Source organism: Corapipo altera, unplaced genomic scaffold, assembly GCF_003945725.1.
Source record: "Corapipo altera isolate COAL_440 unplaced genomic scaffold, ASM394572v1 181b, whole genome shotgun sequence".
NCBI classification, from domain to species: domain Eukaryota; kingdom Metazoa; phylum Chordata; class Aves; order Passeriformes; family Pipridae; genus Corapipo; species Corapipo altera.
Genome location: NW_020884963.1, coordinates 1,259,048 through 1,278,005, shown reverse-complemented (window position 1 = coordinate 1,278,005; position 18,958 = coordinate 1,259,048). Strand labels below are relative to the sequence as shown.

At 45.4% G+C, this 18,958-nt stretch overlaps 1 protein-coding gene across 6 annotated transcripts in view; it reads left to right on the top strand.

The window, feature by feature from the left end:
- The first annotated feature begins 1,247 nt into the window (after positions 1–1,247).
- The window catches only part of COL26A1 (collagen type XXVI alpha 1 chain), a 181,391-nt gene continuing 163,680 nt past the window's right edge, over positions 1,248–18,958 (top strand). For 3 of the 6 annotated variants that reach the window (XM_027664458.1, XM_027664459.1, XM_027664457.1), the window contains exon 1: positions 15,720–15,871. In XM_027664458.1, coding sequence (XP_027520259.1) covers positions 15,720–15,871 — 152 coding nt within the window. Of the gene's footprint in view, positions 1,369–6,201; positions 6,274–8,883; positions 8,991–11,865; positions 11,943–13,686; positions 13,737–15,719; positions 15,872–18,958 lie in introns of those variants that run through there. The other 3 variants (XM_027664461.1, XM_027664462.1, XM_027664460.1) reach the window with 3 other exon arrangements.

Sequence of the window (18,958 nt, the reverse complement as noted above, 5' to 3'; positions counted from 1 at the left end):
GATCCTTTACACTCCACACGCTGATCTGGTCCAGGGAACACAGGGTGACCAGCGGGGAGAAGGGTGAAGTCCTGCTGGCGCTTCCCAGCTGCTGCTTTCACAAAGGGACAAGATTCCCCCACGGGGCTCCCTCCAGCTGTGAGATTCCTGAGCACTGAGGAGCGGAGGGACAGCTCAACACTCTGAGGGCAGGAGGAGGAGAAAGTGGAAGGTCCCTCTCAGACCATTTTTCTGCCCGTAGATACCAAACTTTGAGCCATGAGCAGATAAACCCCCACGATTCCCGTGAAACCTTTCAAGGAAAGATGCAATAGGGACCACCGAGCCCAACCTGCTGGCTGCCCACAGTGGGTTTGTAGCGCCTGTAAATCCAAAGCACTGAGCCCTGAGGGGACCCCCAGCTTTTGTGTCCATTGTGTGGCAGTGAATCCTTCTGCCTGAACCGTTTTGGGCAGACGTGTCCCCTTGGTCCCTCTGGCCTCTGGAAAGCAAGAGCCAGATACCAAACACACCTAAAACTCACACGGTGCTCCTGCACTGCCCTGGTGTCCCTCAACCATCCCATTCCTTGCCTTGTTTCATTGCAATTTTGCCTGCAGATTCTCCTTGAAAGGACAGTGAAGCCAAGCTCCTCGAGATTCTTATTAAGGCTCGTGAGGAGAAGCAAGAGGCTTTATTAAATTGCAGCTTCTAAGAAAATAAAACATCTGGCAGACAGATGTGCCGCCTCAGAGCTGTTTAGTGCCCAGGTACAATAGCACTTTTAGACAAGCTTTCAAATAAGGCCTCTAGGCACTACCACAATGTAAATGTTTATTATTAGTACTGCTAATAAATGTGAACCAGAATTGCCCTGCTCTCACTGAGGGGGTACAATCTTCTCTATCACACTGGAGACTCATTTGTTGTTTCACTCCTTACACTGGGATAGTTTAGGATGGTTCAGTGTGGCAGTGGCACCTCACCATTCACACAGTATTTTAAACTTCAGAAAACCCTCTGTTTTCAGGTTGGTGGGACAAAGACAATGAAAAAACACTAGTTGCAACTAGCACTGAATTTGATTCTGCTGTAGCAGATTGGAAGTGTGTTTTCTGCTTGTGAAGATCCATGTGTGATACAGGACCAAATTCACAATGAACTGGGACAACTCCTATTAATCCTTTCTGCAGCTCAGTTGTTTTCCACGTTTCAGACCCACAACTTGCAAAGGAAAGACAGGAAGGGTGGCTCAGAGAGAAGAACCAGGACAGCCTCTCACATTAGCTGGCACATGGTATTAGCTGCCATTAGCACTTGAAGAGAAATGTGTTATGAAGGGAACTATTGTGGACAGCAGCACAGAAAAGGGAAAAAAAAGACTAAGAGGTAACTGAAACTGGGTAAAACTGGCTGTTTGTGCAGCTGCCCAGAAAGCAATTAGGATTAATTTTTAGATGAAGTGTCAGATAGGGTCTTTGTGTGTTTATATTAGCCACTGAAGAGTAAGGAGAGCACAGCTAACTAAGGCTGCAATTTTGGGATTTATCCATGTGATTTAGAGCTTGAAGTCACTTTAGAAAGTGGGAATTAAGCTTTCAAGCTACTTAGGGTGACATTTTCAAAGGCATCTAAGTCAAGTACACTTGATATTATCAAGATCTGCCTTAGGCATATGGGTAAAGTTATGTTAGTTGCTGGTGTATTGTTTGCTGAGAGCACATGTGTATGAATCATTTTGCTTCTCTTATTTAAAACTCTTTGTCAGACTACAACAGTGAGAAAACTGCAGCAGCAAGTGAACTACTTCCAGACAATGCTGGTAATGTCTTTAGGTCTTGCATTTATTAGCTGGCTGGTTTTCCACCATAATGTTTTGGTAGCAAACAAAAATTATCATCTCCAGGTGATTCTCTGTGGGCAGATCCTCCTCCTTCCTTCAAAAGCCAAAAGCAACTGCAAGGTATCAATAATATTTCAACACAAGTGTTCTTCACTCTAGAAATGCCACTGAGAACCAGAGTGATGAGACACAGCAATTGCTGTACCAGGGCATGTGATGCTTTTTGCCTGAACTGCAGATCAGAGGACTTTGCCTCCAAGTCAGAGGTCTGCAGGTTTTACTGGAAGCAGCAGTAAAATGTAGTGCCAGTCACCTTTCAGATAATACTTGAGCACTTGCACACCATTCAGTCTTTCAGAGAACACTATTTTGCATTGTATTTCATTTAATGTGGCATATAAAATTTTTCCTATGAAAACAACTAAAAAAAAAAAATCTTTCATAAGCTTTTTGTGGCTCAGTGCTGGTACTTTGTTTAATGTCCTGTAACAATGTTTCCAAACTTTGGAAAAAAAACCCCAAAACCCAACATACCCTAGAGCACTGAAGTTGTGTGTGAAAATGCTGCTTTGGTTAGAAGTACAACCACATGGCACAGCTCACCATGAGAGGGGAGGCTCTGCCTGGTTGCTGTTTGTTGCACGACATTTATTGTGTGTGTGCAGAAACAGCTCTTCAGTGGGTACAGGCAGGGACCTGCACTACATCCTCCATTTATTTGTACTTGTTCATCTGGGGGCAAGGCCTAGAACAGAGGAACTGAGAGGAAGGAACACCTATTTTTGAGCATTGTAGCCCCTTATTAAAAATTAAGGAGAAAATCAATATTGCAATCTCAGGGCTTGTTGCTTACGAAGCTCAGGGCAGGGATATGTCTCCAGGGCTCACAGTGTAGTTGATTAAGTAAACGATGGTTTGGATGAAGTGTGGCAGCTCTCTGGAAAAAAGTTTTGGTAGGGCTATGAAAAAGGAGAAAATGGAAACAGGACATTAAGTTGCTTTGACAGGGGTGCAGTGGAGCCCTGCTCTTTGTCTTGAGTCTGCAGGGTAACACTCAGTTCAGTGTCCCTCAGGAAACCTATTCTGAAATCAATAGGAAAAGCTCATGCAAAACCTTGTTGCTTGGCTCGTGCCAACACATTGTCAAGGACTACAACCCTGATCGATCTGTGGCCTCAAAGTCCTTCCCAGAGGAGATGAGGATCTTTATTTCCATTTTACAGATGGAGAAACAAAGCAGAGGAAGGTTAAATTACTTGTTTGAGCAGCCCACCAGCTGACAGCAGATCCAGATTAATTAAAATGCCTCTAAGTGTGAGTTCTGGCTGTGGCCAGGCATGGAGCAGGCAGGGGGGCAGACAACTCAGGCAGACAACTTAGTGGCCAATGTGTTCCCCTGACCAGTGGCCATGAACTCAGTGCCAACTTAAGCAGCCCCATTCTCCCAATGACCCTTCATCAAAGTCAGTGGAAGTTCCCAAGGGATTAATTTGACTTGCTCCATTCATGCAGTAGCATATAGACAAAACCCTGCCTCCATGACCACCCCAAGGAAAGACACCAAAATTCCCTGATTCGTGAGTCACAAGATGCAAATCCTGAAGTAGGATTTAGCTCCTATGGTTTAAATCTTCAGGTCCAGCTGCAGATGATGTCTCTGATGGATGTTTTGCTTATTCCAGAGTGGTTGCTCTGATCACAGTCCGTGGAGCAACAGTAACACCTAGTGGCTGAACGTGCCAGTCCCTTCCTCCTTTCCTTGCTCCCCTTCACAAAGCAGAGTTGGAGGGCACACGGTGTGATTGACAGGTTTGACTTGCAAGGCCAACACTCGGGATCTCCAGGGATTTACCATTTTCCTTTCAACCCCCCACCACGTTCTGTTTTCTATTAAAAGTGGTAGATGAAATATGAAACTCTTCCTCCCACCCCCCAACCCCCTTCACTTTTCTGGCTTATGGAGGAGGTTGTTCCAGTCCATCTTGATCTGTAGGTGGGTGGGCTGTGAGTGACCGAGCCTACTGCTTCCAGCTTGGAGCACTCAGATTTCTGTCAGGAATCCAAGCTTTTTTTCTTTTTCTTTTCCCTTTTCTTTTTTTTCTTTCTTTTTTCTTTTTTTTTTTTTTTTTTTTTTGGTCTGAAAAAGATCAAGCAGATCATCTGGTGGAGGTTGATGACCTCAGTGCATTTGATAATGTGGTGTTAACTTGCCTGTGTTAAGGCAGACCAAACCAATCAGTTCCAAGAAGTACCATTTCCTAAGATGTGGTATGTGGGATTGTTTGCCACGATCTACTGGGACTGCTAATTCATCAGAGAGGGACCCCTAGAAAAACAGCATTAGGGAGGAAAAAACCCACAGATGTTTATTGTGTTAGCAGGAAAGCCCTTCAGAGGGTCTTCATTCCCCCTCACAGGGGAAAGGTTCAATTTTTCCATGGAAAAAAGACATTAAGCAAAAGTATTTCTGCTAAAGCCCAGATCATTTGCATTTGTAAATAGAGCCTCAGCTCTTTGTGGGAGTTACATTACTGAGACACTATGGGCTTATCATATTCATGCTGTTTAATTTTAGGCTTCTGGTTTAGGTATTCTGAACTACCCATTAGGAGGGTCTGCACTGCCTGTTGACAGAGCCTGGGCTCTTAATTTGCACTGTGGACACTTGCTCTTTTACACAGGATTTTAACTGGATCACCACCGACTCAAAGAGTAGCATTTGTCTCCCTTCACATCCCCAGCTCTCCATCTGGCTTCCTCACAATTACCTGTTTAGATGGAACTGATTCAATTGAAAACCAGTCTGGGATGAAAAAATAAAATAAAATAATCAGCTCCATGACCCCCTTTACTGCACAACAGCACAAACCCCCTGTGCTAACAGAAAGAAGGTAACGAGGACCAGTGGGGACGTGGCCCAGTGGGACAAGGATGGGACCATTTCTGTTGTCTGCTGTGCAGATGTGCATTAAATTAAGGAGTGCATATAGTCATAGAATTAGTCAGACCTCCTGATTTGGTGTTCTTGATACCTGCTTGTGAGAGCAGTCAAAGAGCCTGATGGTGAGAAATGAGGAATATTGTGCTGGGATGTGTCAGGCATCCTTTACTCTGAGAAGAGAGAGTGTGGCAGCCTTGCTGGGCTGGGCAAAACCCCTTCCTCTGTGTTTGGTAAAAATTACATCAGAGGTGGTAGACCTGAAAGCACCAAAACGAGACAATGAAAGGATAATTGTTATTTGTGATTCACAAGGGCTCTCGGAACCTTTTCTATTAGACCCGTATGTTTTTTGTTTGGAATATAAAATTTCAAAGTGAGCTTTGTTTCTCCCTGGCAGCTGTGGTGTCTGCCACCCGTGTGGGGCTGCAGAGACTTATTAACATTGTCTGATCCAGTTATTCACTCAAGGCCAGACCCTCAATGACTTCATAGACAGAAAGCAAAGAAGTGTGTAATGTCCTTAGAGGGTCTGCCATGTGCCCTATAGGAGAGGAGAGCCCACTGACAGGAAGATTTTGTTTTCTCTCATTTTCATTCTCTGGTTTGACTTCTGTGTTACTTTGGAGTTTGTGGCCAAACACGGGAGTTCCTTAACCCCACGATCCTTCCAGGCATTATGTTTCTGTTAACATCCTGGGTCAAGGCAGCTGGCTTTTCAGATGGCTCCCATTCATTTTCATGTAAGGCTCAATTACCTCTTGGCAATATGCCACTAGAGACAACAGATTTATACCAGTAATTAGTATGTTTTGAGAAGTCTGGAATAAAATCCTCTTTTGCTTTGGTACCTGGATACAGTGATGAATTCTTAACTCTACACTCTCGACTTAAAAATCTGTAGGCTTGATAACTTTGCCTCAATTCCCTTTAAAACCTGGTAAAACTAGTATATTAGTTTCCAATGCTTGGCTCACTTGCAAACTCTTCATTTGAAATTCCCTCCTTAACATCTTTGGGCTCACAAATACACACAAATAAACAGGTATGAGACTGGCACTCTGAATGGGACCTGCTGCAGCTGAACCTCCCTCCATTTCTGCAGGTGGGGTTTGAAGCAACGTGTTGTACTGTGTGTTTTAAACACCAGGAGGAATGTCTTGGAAATATAAAAAGGGAAGTGGGTTGGGTACCATAAAAGAGTTCATATTTAATACAGATTTTTGATTGTGTAGCATTAAGTGATTCGTTATTTTATTGTTCTTCAATAATTTGAGAGCTTAAATCTTCTGCTCTTGGCTTGGCTAGTGATGCTGTCTTGAGCTGGGTTATAAAAATACTATGCTTCACCTAAGCACAGATTGTTATAGTTTTCATCTTAATTAGCAAGCTGCAGATTTAGATGGATTAATACAATCACTCTTTCTTTCTTTTGCCATAGAAGTTCAGAAGTATAATCTGTCACTTGTGAGAACACAAAGAATTGGACTGGAAGCATTCCAAACTCTTTACTGTAAGTGTTCAAAGATTTAATGGAGTCTTCAGTCATAAAAATCTTTAATTTGAACTAGACCTTTATGTTCTCCATTCTTAAATTCACCATTTTTACGTCCAGGGGATTTCCTGTTATCCAAGTATGGATGGAGGCCCTTTGTTTCCCTCTGTGTGTGTTTTCTAATTCAAATCAAATGTGTATGTCAGTGGTTGATTGCACTTAACCTCCTTAGGTTCATATTTCTTATTTAATTGCATTACATTTTAAGGTTTAAGGCTATGTATTTACTGCAGTTAATAGCACACCATATTTTAATGAAGCTGTTATCTTCTGCAAGTATACACAGAACAATGGAGATTGATTGTAGAGGATCTTTCAGAGAAACTGTATCTCAAAGCAATTTAAAATGAATAAACACAGTGGAGAGTTTTAGTTAATGTAGCTCTTTACCTGACACAGCTTCAAAACTAAGGAAATGAATGGTTGGGTTATGAAGGCTGTTTGTTCTCCTCCTCCCCAGACCTCAGGAGGTCAGAGCTGTAGCTGCAGTGTCCCAGGGAACGTGGAACAAGCTGTGTTTGTTCCCACAGATGCTCCAGAATTGCAGCACTGCTTTTTCCAAACTCCACTCACCTTCCCTGTACACTGTCCAGGCTCCCTCTCTGCCCAACCTACAGCCCAGCTCTCTAAATCTGTTGTCAGTCAGTTTAGGAAAGGCCCAGAACATGGAAAACGATTATCTAATTTTATTGAAACATCTGAAAAAAAAAAAAAAAGAAGGCAACTATTACCCAGAGATCATGTCCAGAAAATCTGGGACAGATCTCCTGTGCTCTGCTAGAACACAGCCAGCTGAACACCTGTTTCCAATGCAGAACAGGGCATCACCCTGCAGTTGGGGCACTGCACTGGGTTTTGCACAACAATCTGAGAGTTAAACACTCTGAATGGAGCCAAAAAATGTTTTCCTCTCAGCCACTTCTTTCCAGGCACACAGCAAGGCTGATAGTCTTGTCCTACCATTCCATCACATACCAAAAATCTCCTTAGTCTGGTCAAAAGCTTTTATTTCCTTTTTTTGGGCAACAATCAGTTTAAACATTTCATAGTATCTTGCAGACTTTATAATTTCCTTTCTGCCAAAGAACAATTTATATCTCTCTTTAGATTACATCTCATCTTGCTTCTTTTGTTTTTTTTTCTTCTCTTGTTTCATTATTGTTGCTATTTATACCATGTCATTTTTATTCCATTTCTATTATCCTCACAATAGCCATGATATATAACAGAGCACTGAACCCCATGTTACAAAGGAAGGCACTGAGAGATTTCCTGATGGCTCTGGTAGGTCAGGGAGTTCAACCAGATTCTTTCTGGGTGCAGACTGACAGCCCATGTATCCTTCTTGCCTGAGACCCTGTGGCACGAGGGGCTGTGAGCCAGTGTAATCCCAGAGGATTATTGGGGGATTGGTTTTGCATCTGTAGAGAGATTGATCTCCCTCAGGCAGAAGAGAAAACAGAGAGAGATGAGGAGCATTTCTCGTGGTGAAAGAGAGATCTGTGTTCTGTGTGTGGAGCTGGGTATTTGGAAAGTACAGTTTAGTAGCTCCAGTTTGGGTCATTCAGAAATGGAAGCGAGGCCTGGAAGAGGGGTGGATTTTGGAAATCCATTAGGTGTGGAATCCATTGCTGACAATGGAGTGCACTGTGAACACCTAAGCTAGCATTAGTGCATGTGTGCTTAGCCAAGAAATACTTGGAACCTGTTGCCTTGCAGTGACTTTAGCCTTTAATGCCTGCAATGATTCTTTCGTATTTAGCACCTTAGCTGCCTTTTTATTACTTCCATGGAGGAATCTGTAAGGTTCAAGAGAGGAGATTAGGTAGAGAGCCAGCTAAAGAGCAAGACAGGGCCACTGAAAAGTGTTGGGCTTTGCTTACATGATTGCTCCCCTTAGAATGGAGAGAGCAAAATGTTCATAAATTGATAAATCTGGAGAATATTCTCTTTAAATAATCCCCAGAAACCCCAGCCTAGCACACAGCTGTAGAAAAAAAGACCCCAACAACTGAACAGGATGTTGGGTTGCATTATGGTAAGAACAGGGTATATATCAAAAAGGTGTTATTGTTATTACCTAAACCACTGGTGAGTTCTTGTTGAGAGTGCTCTTTTCAGTACTGCTCACTCCACCTAAGGAGGACATGATTAAAGGATAAAGCAGAGAAAATGACAGTAACACTGTGCCTTTTAGCTCTGAGTTATAAAGCAAGACTGAAGAGCTTTGGTATTATCTTGTTTAAAAAGAGATCTTGCAGTGATTTTAAATGATTTTAAAATAATGAGGAGGATTAATCACATTGAAACAGACAAAGTCTATGAAAACAAGGTGACTTAATTTGGCAAATAGGATCTTGGGAGAAGAATGAAGACAGAGAAGGGAGAGGCTCATAGGAATGCTCCAAGAAATATGTAATGTCAGCTGTCAGAGCAGTCCTGTGAGTGTGGATGTGCAGTGCTTTAGAGCAGAATGAGATGAGGTAGAACTGTAAGGAAAAGACAGGTGTGACAGTTGGGTTGTGGCTGTTGACCAGTGGCACACAGGGACAGTGAAAGCCAGGCTTTGGGACACACCTGCAGCCTGTGTGGTGAGATCCAGCACGGGCAAGGCAAGGGTGGTGCAGGAAGGCACTGACTGGCAGGAATTTGCAGTGTGAAGACAAGGCTGGCAGGTAAGGACACTGTGGAACAAGGTGGAGGAGAAAAGAAAAGAGGGGGAAAGCAGGTGGCTGCTGCTAATCCACCTTAACTAAGGTGAAAATACTGGTGGTGATTACAGCTCTCAGCTGGGCAGGACCCTGCTGTGGAGGTGATGGTCCCTGTGCAGTGGGACCAAGTGCAGTGATTTTCAGTGTGCAGCCCACAAATTTTTGAAGGACCAAGGCCCTGTGAAAGCCAGCTAAGAAAAGCAGACTCTTGTGGTTAGGCCTCATTGTCATGGCTCATGGAGAAAGTTCCTGGGAGATTTGGAAAAAAAACAATAAAAGCTGTAAAAATAAGGATGGAACATTCAGATTTGCTGTGTGGATGAAAGGGGACTCCAGACTCCTCACCTGCATCCCCCCCAGTTCTCCTTGGTTCCACAGGGCAGGTGTGCAGGAGCTGGGACGAGGATGCTTATCTCCATAACTCCTTTCTTATCTGGTTTGTGTGCCTTTACCTGTGTATCCTGTCAGGAAGGGGGGGAGCCCAGTCCCTCTTATGTGGCTTGCACAATGCAGAGAGGGAACTGGGATTCCCACTCATGTGGGGTTCCTCAAGTCAGGCAACCTGGGTCCATGGGGATTCCGGGGCCAGAGTCCAAAAACTGAGACATTCTTTGGGCATGAAAGTTCTTGTATGTCTGAGATTCAGGGAGTCCATGGCTCAGGACAGGTTTCCAAACCAGCTAAGCACTGGGATACCACTGAATGTGGATACCCTGCAGCCAGTGACTCCAATAAATATTGCAGCCTGCTCTCTGGTAGCTGCTCCCACTGCATGTTACAAAGTGCTTCATTTTGTTATAGAAGCTCAAGGTTGTCTGTGGTCTGGAGGATTTATAAATTCAGTGTTTATGTCCTGTACAGCATCAAGCAAGCAGGCAGCCCTCAGTGACTGAATAATGTTTAAAGAGCAGTTAATGAGCAGGAACATGGTTCAAGGATACAGACCTGGAGACAGACCTCCCAATGTTTTCTTTAGTGACCTCAGCAATGGAAGAGGGAGCTTATTAAATCTGTAGATGAGGCAAAGCTGGAACCGAATGCAAGAGTACTGGAAGGCAGGATTAAAATTTCAAGTGATCTTGACAAATTGGTGATATAATTTGAATAAAATAAGATGAAACTCATTAAGGACAACTGCAGGGCACTGTGCTTTGGCAGGAATAACTTTAAATAGCAAGTACAGGATGAGGGAATGTCAGGCCAGCAGTTCTGCAGAAAAGGTAGAGGATCCCAAACTAAACATGGATTAACAATGATGTACAGATGTCAAAAAGGCAAATCCTCAGCAGGGCAGTGGTATTCCACAGAAGTAGAGGTCATGGATACCATAAGAAAGATATAGACCAGCTGGCAAGTCCAGAGGAGAATACCCAAACAGCTCTATCTAACTATCTAACATGTGACCTGAAGGGAAAATCTGAAGAAGTTGCCATTGTTTTGCTTCTAGAAGGAAAGGAGAGGTGTTAAAACATTTTTAAAAGTACATTGAGGAATTAAAAGTCTGTTAAAAGAGAGGAGGAATAGTTTTCTGTATCCATAATGAGAAAAGTAAGCCATTAAGAGCTTAAATTGCAATAAACCAGACTGAGATTGGATGTTAAGAAAAACTACCAGGACAGAGCACAAAATATTGAAGTATGTTTTCAGATGACCACGGGGAGTTTCTGCCTTGAGGTTTTTCAGAACAAGGCAGAAAAATGTGTGCCAACAATAATCTGTGTATAATAGATCCTGCCTTCTAGCAGGGAGAAGGAAGAGGGATTAGGTAACTCTTCCAGTCCTTCCAGGCTACTTCTGAATGTCTTTCTCCTCTGGTAGGTTTGAGTGTAATAGTCTTGGTGCTGTTTCTGCCTTGGCTTTATCCCACCTGAGTGCACCCCTGCTTTATTGCATTCTTGGTGATCTGATGGATCAAGGGTGTGCCCACAAACTCCCTGTGCTTGTGCAGATCAATGCCTGACTTCAAAGGTGGCATAAATCATTTTTCCCAGGGCACAATCATGCTCAGAGTATGTGTAATTCCACCAGACACAGTCCTTGTCTTGCTGATCTCTTGAGTCATCACATTTCTCATCTGCTGAATTATGCTTCAATCTGAGTTATTTTATCCCCTGTATTGCTTTATAATACCCACACAAGTGCTTCACTCAGACAACATTCTCATCTATGGTCAATGAATTTTGCCAAAGTCATGACTTCTGGATCATTTCTTGTGCTTCACACAATAACACCATCTATCAGGTTTGCTGTAGGCTGAACTGCTGGTGTAAGTGTGACTTTTTCCAATTCTATTCCATTTTGAGTTCAGCTGTGATTGATTTATTCCAGGTCAAATTCAAGAAATGTCCACACACTATTCTCTCCTAACTTAAAAGGAAAACCACTGCAATCCCCTAAAATTTTTAGTTTGCCTCAGGTTTGGTTTGACTTCTCAGTAACAGACATGTTACAATAACCTTAGTAATCTTATAATTTAATTTATAGTAGAGGTCTTGAACTCTTACTGTTACTAACCTCTTATCCATCTCCTTCAATTTTCCAAGGTTCCTTGAGTGCTTTGTATATCACAAGGAAATAATCTAGGCATTTTGAGAAGCTAGAAGGGGTTTATCTAAATGATTTTTGGGTTTGGAAGATCTTATCAATTACTTTACTCTAACTTCAAAAGGACACTTCATAATTCTAAAGCTCCACAAGGTTTTATCAGCTAGAACAAAGCTGGTTTTCCTTTAGTTTCTTCTCAGTATCTGCATGAAAGGTGCACTCACTAAATCCGAGGGGTAGGCCTTTCAGAGTTTGTTTGCCATGATTCTGATAACATTCTGACTCCTTTTTTCAGCTAACTACTGACTTTTGGCCCACTGTAAGTGGTGCTGAAGAGTTGAGATGGCATTACAGTTCTGGAGATGCTCACAGGTACAACAGTGCTTTTCTACCTTATTGAGCCACCTTTCAAACTGAAAACATCATCGAAACCAAATCCCTCTTTCACTGTATCATTCCATTTTTTCCCTTTCCACTGAACATAAATCAGACTAAACTTTGAATATTCCTTTTACTATCTGTATTCCCCCTACTTCATTTATTGGCTGGCTTGCATGTGGGGTGTGTATGTTTAAAAAAATTATAGATATTTTCAGAGAACAGTTTCTAATGTCTTATGTCTCAGGTTTGCCTGATGGACTAGGAAGCTGAAAAACACTGCAGACCATATGAAACTCTAAGTGGCCACACAATCCATATCCAATGGATTATTCTTTGACATGACAGTGTAAAGCTGTCACTTGCATGGAAGGACAGCCCTCCAAGGACTGCTTTTTCATGACAGCAAATTATATAGGGTTGGTAAATTAAAAACCTGCCCCTTACCTCTTTCCTTATTTTCCCCTCGTGCTTCCCTACCTCGTGGCTTTCCAGTATCCACCCTGCCTCCTCCATCCTGAACTGAGGGGGTGAAATACATCCAGATAATTTATTTAGCCCTGATTGCCTGGGCAAATCTTTAATTAACATGCTTATGCTCAGCCATAGAAAGTGTAGCTTTATATTTTGAAATATATTACATCTGGTTTGTAAGAATAGGGCTGTTCGGATTTCAAGGGTTCTCTTCTCAAAACCAGTCCCTCTGATAAATTGAATGGATTATGTTTTTGTTGGCTGTCTTTGTTACCTCCATCACTGTGTTTCCAATTTATCAACATAGTTTTGAGAAATTTTTAGAATATGTTGCACTCGTAAGCACCGTGGGGAGAAAAAATATTCATTTATTACTGCTATTGTGTTTGATTATATTACACATATCCAAAGGACTAAAATGAAATGTCATCTTTAATTCTCCCCTTACAGCAGACAATATCACCCTTTCTTCTCTCTTTCCAAAAACAGCTTGGAAGTCAATTCTTCATTTTCATTTCAAATCAGCCATACAGAATAGAAGCAAGTGTGCATTAGGGACAGGGCAGAAGGAATGGGAGTCTGGAGATCTGAGCTCTATTTCTGGCTCTGCCTTTAGCTCTTTCCAGTCTCGAGCAAAGTCATTTGACCTCTGGTCTCCAGTCTCTCAGTTCATGAAATAGGAAGACCATTAGCTTCCTACAGATGTCTCTAATAATTTGCCAGAATCATGTCTTGTCTAATCACCTGTGTTTAATATCTCCCAGGGTCTTGCACAATCAGTGAAGGCTGAAGCAGCAAATTTTGCATGCAGCTGAAAATGAAATGCTCTTGGGGAGTTAAGACTTAAAGGCTATGAAGAGCTTCTGAAGGGGGTAACCCAAGCCAGGAGAACAGGTCAGAAAGCCACTGGTGCTGTTCAGTGTTGTTAAATATTGATAAATGATCTATCCCAGTTTGTCAGGAGAGGGAACTTCGTGTGTTTGAGACAAAAGGCTGATCCCAGCACTCAACCTGGAGCTGCAACAAACTGCTGGTGGTTGGATGTCCAGCTGAACCCACTTGGGCTGAGCACACACAGCTGAGGATGAGTACCCAGATTAAAGGGGAGGGGAGCCTTCAAAAACTGCTTTGTGCTTCATGTGTGCTCCAGCTCTGAGCTGCTTCTCCAAAAGACAAGTGAATTTGGTGTGGTTTGTAGCCCAGTTGAGAGGGGAGACCAGAGTAGGTGTTTTCTTTTATTACTCTGTCAGGCTGAGTGGAGGGTTCCTCAGGACTGACTTGGAGTAGAATGGCTGAGAGGCTGAGCATCCTGAGGTGAGTTGCTGGGAGCTTTGTGTTTCCTTTTGGGGGGAAAGGCAGGGAAAATGTTCCCCTTGCTGAGGGTGAGAGGAGATTAAAGGGAAGGGTGCTCAGGCTGAGCAAGGGCTGGGGACAGAGAGTCCTGTTATATCCTGGCTTCAGGCACTGAGGGCCTTTTGTAAATAAATAGTGCCTGTTTCTGAGTGGGCTTGGTGATCCAGTGCTCCTGCACCAGACCTTTAGAGCTCTCTTTGAGCTCAGAGTGCTGGTCCACTGCCCGTTCCAGCTCTGGGTCTGGCACACCCGGGGGCAGCTGCTGGGCACCCCCAGGGAGGCCGTGCTGAGCTGCTGTGCAGATTGCACCTCTGCCTCCTTGGGGGATTTGCTCCAGTGATTAATGACAGCGGCTGTTGAAAAACCTGGTGCCTCATTTGCAGTCTAAACTTGTCTGGTTACAGGCTCCAGCCAGGGGCCATTTATCTCTGTGTGCAGGGTCTGGAGGTGGGCACTGTGGGGGAAGGGGTAGGTGCTCACCTGCCGGTGGAGAATAAATGCTTGATACAAGATGGTGGAGTTTCCCAGTATCTTGTGGGTAACATTTTTCAGCTGTGGTATCTTGTAGGAATTGTGTTGCCCTTGAGGAGAAGAAGTCTCTGCCCTTGCTGAGCCCCACAGAGAGGCCCTAGGCCCTTAGCATAAAAGCAAAAGATGTGTTTCAGTGATACATCAGGGCTGTCTTTGGATGGTCACACAGTGAAGGTGCTGAGGCAGCGTTGTGAGCTTGCAGGATCTGAGGGGAAAAAACTTAAACAGTTGTGTCACCTCAAAAATTAAGTCCTTCCTTGTGGAGTTTGGCTCAGATGAGTCACTTGCTCATTCAGGAGGTGCAGGAGCCCAGGTTCCTCTTGACCTGGGAAGGGAACACTGAAAGGCCAACAAATGGGGTCTGTGACACTGCAGCCAAATGGGGGATGTACAGTGGTTTTAAACACAGACTCTGCTGCAGTACAAAGAGGGAACTCTGCTGCTGCCTTCCTTCTTAGGGTAGTGCCTTTGTGAAACACCCACATCCTTCCTGCAAAACTGTTCCTCCTGTCTGGGGTTGACTGTGCAGTTCTCCAAGCTCAGGGCCATGCTGGACGATAGGCAGAGGTGGTCTGTGGGAGGTGGTGGCAAAGAGAGTGTTTGTCTGTGAATCACAGAATCGTGCAGGTTGGAAAAGACCTCGAGGCCACTGAGTGCAACAGCCAACCTCACACTGTCACATTCACGACTGTGTGTTCCCCATGTGATGCCAGAATGTGCAGGATGCACATATTGAAGCAGAGATCACATTCTCGCTGGTTACCTTGCAAGTGAAGTGTCTTAAAAATTATTTATTTCCTCCTTTATCTGTGTAATTTCTGCAGTATGAATATGGCAGCAGGCACAGGTTTTTGGGCAGTGGATTGCCCTCGAGCTGGCTCTCGGTTGGGGGTGGGTACTCGTGCCAGCTCTGCCCCGGGGGCCCGCTCTGCCCTGGCGTTCCGTGCCCAGCGGGGCCGCGGCTCAGCCTCCCCCGGCCCGGGCTCGGGGTGCCCGGGTGCCCGCACCTCCGGAGCCCCTTCGCAGCGGGGTCTGCCGCGAGGCCTGGCAAGGGTTAACGCCGAAGCCCCACGCCCCCTTTGACGGAGTCGGACCAACCTCGCCAAATTTGAAAAGGCATCCGGGGCTGAGTGAGCGCCCTGGGCGCATCGAGCCGCGCTGGCCCCGGACCCCCTGCGCGGGCAGCAGCCGCCGGGGCTCGGCTTGCCGAGGGACCGCGCTTCCCTTCGGGAGCCGGAGCAGCCATCCCCGTGTCCCGGGCACCGCTGCCCCGTGGTCCCCGCTCCCGGGGGCATCTCCGTGCCGTGGGATCCCGCCGTGACCCCGGCCGGGGGAGCGCGGTGCGGCCCCGCGCCTGCCGCGCCGTCTAAGAGGAGAAGGGGGAGGCGGTAGGAAAAGCCCGTCCTCGCAAAAATGCAGCTCGCCCTTTTCTTGTCCTGGTGCTGCTGCCTGCACGGGTGCGCGCTGGGCACGGGCTTCCTCTACCAATTCCCAGCATCAACCCTGCAGCACAACTACCCAGAGCAGAGCTCGGGCTCGCCGGGCAGCGGCTTCGCCAGTCGCCGGTGAGTAAGACCGGGAACGCCTCCCGGGAGAGGCGGCTCCGGGGTCGCACGGGCAGCGGTCCCCGCGGAGGGCGCAGGGGCTCGCCGGGAGCCGGGCTGGGCTGGGCTGCCCGCATCCTCACTGGGATGCGGGAAGCTCCCTACCTGCCCGAGCACTGTCCCTCTCAGGGACAGGGGCGGCTGGGAAAACGAGATGCTGAGCTTTGGGAAATGACACCCGCAAACTCTCTCCTCTTACCGCCCCCAGCCCATCGGGGACGGGAAGGGGCTTTGCTGGGTCTGCAGGGCAGCGTGTTCCCTGTGCACGGCGCAGCCAGAGCCGGAAAACCTCCCGAGCCGGGACTCTGGGGATGCCGGCAGAGGGAACTGTTATAGCCCTCGGCTGCGAGGAGAAACTTGTTCAGCTCAACAAAGGAAAGCCCTTAATTACAGATCTCTGTTCAAGAGCTGCAGCTTCCAAGTAGCTGTTTAAAACCAAACCTCCCACTCTTTTCCTCTCCCTCCTACCCCAACCCAATTTCTTATAAACTTAATGTAAATCAGTTTTGATTTACTGTATCTTGCTGCTCCAGTAGAGCAAACAATTTAGGCTTCTCCCCCTCCCCTCTGTTTTCTCTGGGTACTTCTCTAGAGGTGAAACAGCTGTTCAGATGAATGAGCTGCACTGTATAAAGCAAGAGAGTGGCTTAACCTGATTCCAGTTGTTCTTGAATTTCACTTTTTTCTTTTTTTTCCCCCTGCCTTTCCCTTAAATGGGGACTTGGGATTTAATATTCAGGGCTCGTCCATCCTGTCTCTACCTCTTTTCCTCCTCCTCTTGCTAATAGCTAGTCCGTGTGAGTTGTGCTGCTGTGGAGGAGGGCTTCTGTTTTAGCACCGCTTACTTGGGCTGGGAATTGGGATACGGATTTCCATCGGCGTGTCAGAGGCACAGAGCGGGCACCAGCCCTGTGCCTTGCACGGCTCTCGCATCTGGTGCGGGGTTCGCCCCCGGCTGGGGGTGGGTTTGTCCGCGGGGCTGTCAGAGAGGCCTCAGGCTGTAGGGGGTGTGATGTTCAACTACAGTAACTGTCAAAGGGTTTGAAACGGCAGAAAATTATAGGAGAGTAATGGGATAAACCTATCCCAGCTGGATCTGTTCCAAGGTACCCCCTTCCCAAAGCATGAGCTGCAATGAGAACCACATGTCATTTGTCTTACATATCTATTAGCCTGCAGATCTTTGTTCAGAGCTACCACGCTTACAGCAGTGTGGGCTGTGTCTCTGCTCACCAAAGACCTTCCCCAGTTCACACTCACAGTTTTCCCATGCCTCAGTGGTTTGGACAGCTGATGCTTTGTCAGGGGAACGTGCCCCTCTCCAACTCCATAAAGTGTTGTATAAAACCACATAAAGCTGATTTAAACAATGATGTTGGGAAAGCTGGTAGGTTTTACTTATTTATTTAGTTAGTTCAATGGAACCCTGCCATGTGAGAATCTCCTATTCTAGTTTAAAGCAGAGGGGAAAGTAAAAAAAATTGCAGGGAGGGAAAAATCACCGATGGATATCGTGAAAAGAAAATTCAAGTGCTCAGTCAAATATCACACGTTGAAGCAATCTTTGTATGTTTTAATTTCCCCCTGAGTGGTGGAGTTTTGTTGTTGGCAAATGTCTTAACAGCTTCACTTTCTGATGGGAAAATCTGTGTGGGAAAACTTTCCCCAGCCACAATGTTGGACCTGTGGGGGGAGCCTCCTGCCGGGTGCAGCTTCAGGTTGGGAGAGCCGGAGTTTTCTGGATTTAATATGGTCCTCAACGGGAATGAGGCTTTTTGCTCCGAGTCTGATGCTGATCTATGTGGGTGTGAAAGGTTTTTTTTTTCAAGGACTGAATCAGACTGTTGTTAACACTGTTCAACGTCCTTTTGCCATTAAAATGGGATCTTGGTAGCACCTCAGTTATGTGAGGCAACAGCAGCTCTGTCACAGCAGAGTTTTCTGGCCTCTGCCTTGGAGAGGCTGTGGAAGAGACAAGATGGTGGGAAGGTGATTCCTGTTCATGACACTATATGGCCATTCTAACTTTTCTTCTTCAATCTTCCCAGTGAGTACTTTGTCCAGTGACTTCTGGCACTTCTGCTGAGTCAAAAATAAGCAGGACCAGAGCATTGGAAGTTACTGCTGCAGCTCCAAGTTTTGGTATGTGCCAGCACATACTGATGGGATGCTCTGCAGTTGACATGTTTCCTTGATACACACCATGTTCCTGCAGTTGTCTTTTCCTGTCCTTGATCAAGAGGTGAAGACATGATTGAACTGTTTGGGAATCTGCTATCAATATTTTTAAAATTCACTTGTTGTAAGAATTATATTTCTCCAAGGGGGGAAGTTTCTGGGATCCTTTGTGCTGGTATAGCCCTTGATAGGTAGGTTGCAGACTGACTCAGAGATGGGTTCCTGAGGCTCCAAGGACTGCTGAACATGTTTTTCTGTCAGAAAACTAAGGCCCTGGGCAGTGTAAGAAGCTTGGGATGGTGGTGAAGGGAAATTTGGAGGAGAAACTATAATTATTCACACCCTTCAAAATGAAACTATGGAGTACTTTTTCTGGAGGAATGGTGTGTACTTTGCTTTCTTTTTCTAAGTTAAATTCTAGCTCCTGCTTGGCTTCAGTCGACAGAACTTGATTATTAGCTCAAAGGCACTTGCAGTCCACATTTGCATGTGCTTGAATTGCTTGGAACTTCTGATGTGCAAGTAACAGAGAATGAAATGCAGGCAGCAGTGTCTGTTGGCGTTGTGCAGACTGCAGCAGCCTCGTGGGTCAGTGGGAAACTCCTGTTCAGCACATGCATTTCTACCTTGCTGCTGTGTTGAGGTGATGAATGGGAAGTGGGTCTTACCCAAAGCTTAAGAATGGAGGGACTTGCTGCCAAGCAGAAACCATCATCCTCCAAACTTGAGAAGCTTTGCTGAGTTAAGGGAAGCTTATTCCCATGCTGGAAGTAGCTTGGTTCTCAAAGAATGGCTGTATCTGTGTTAGTTGTCTCTGGAATTGATCTTCTCTCATTCTGTTTTATTCTGTTTTCCTGTGCTTTCTAATCA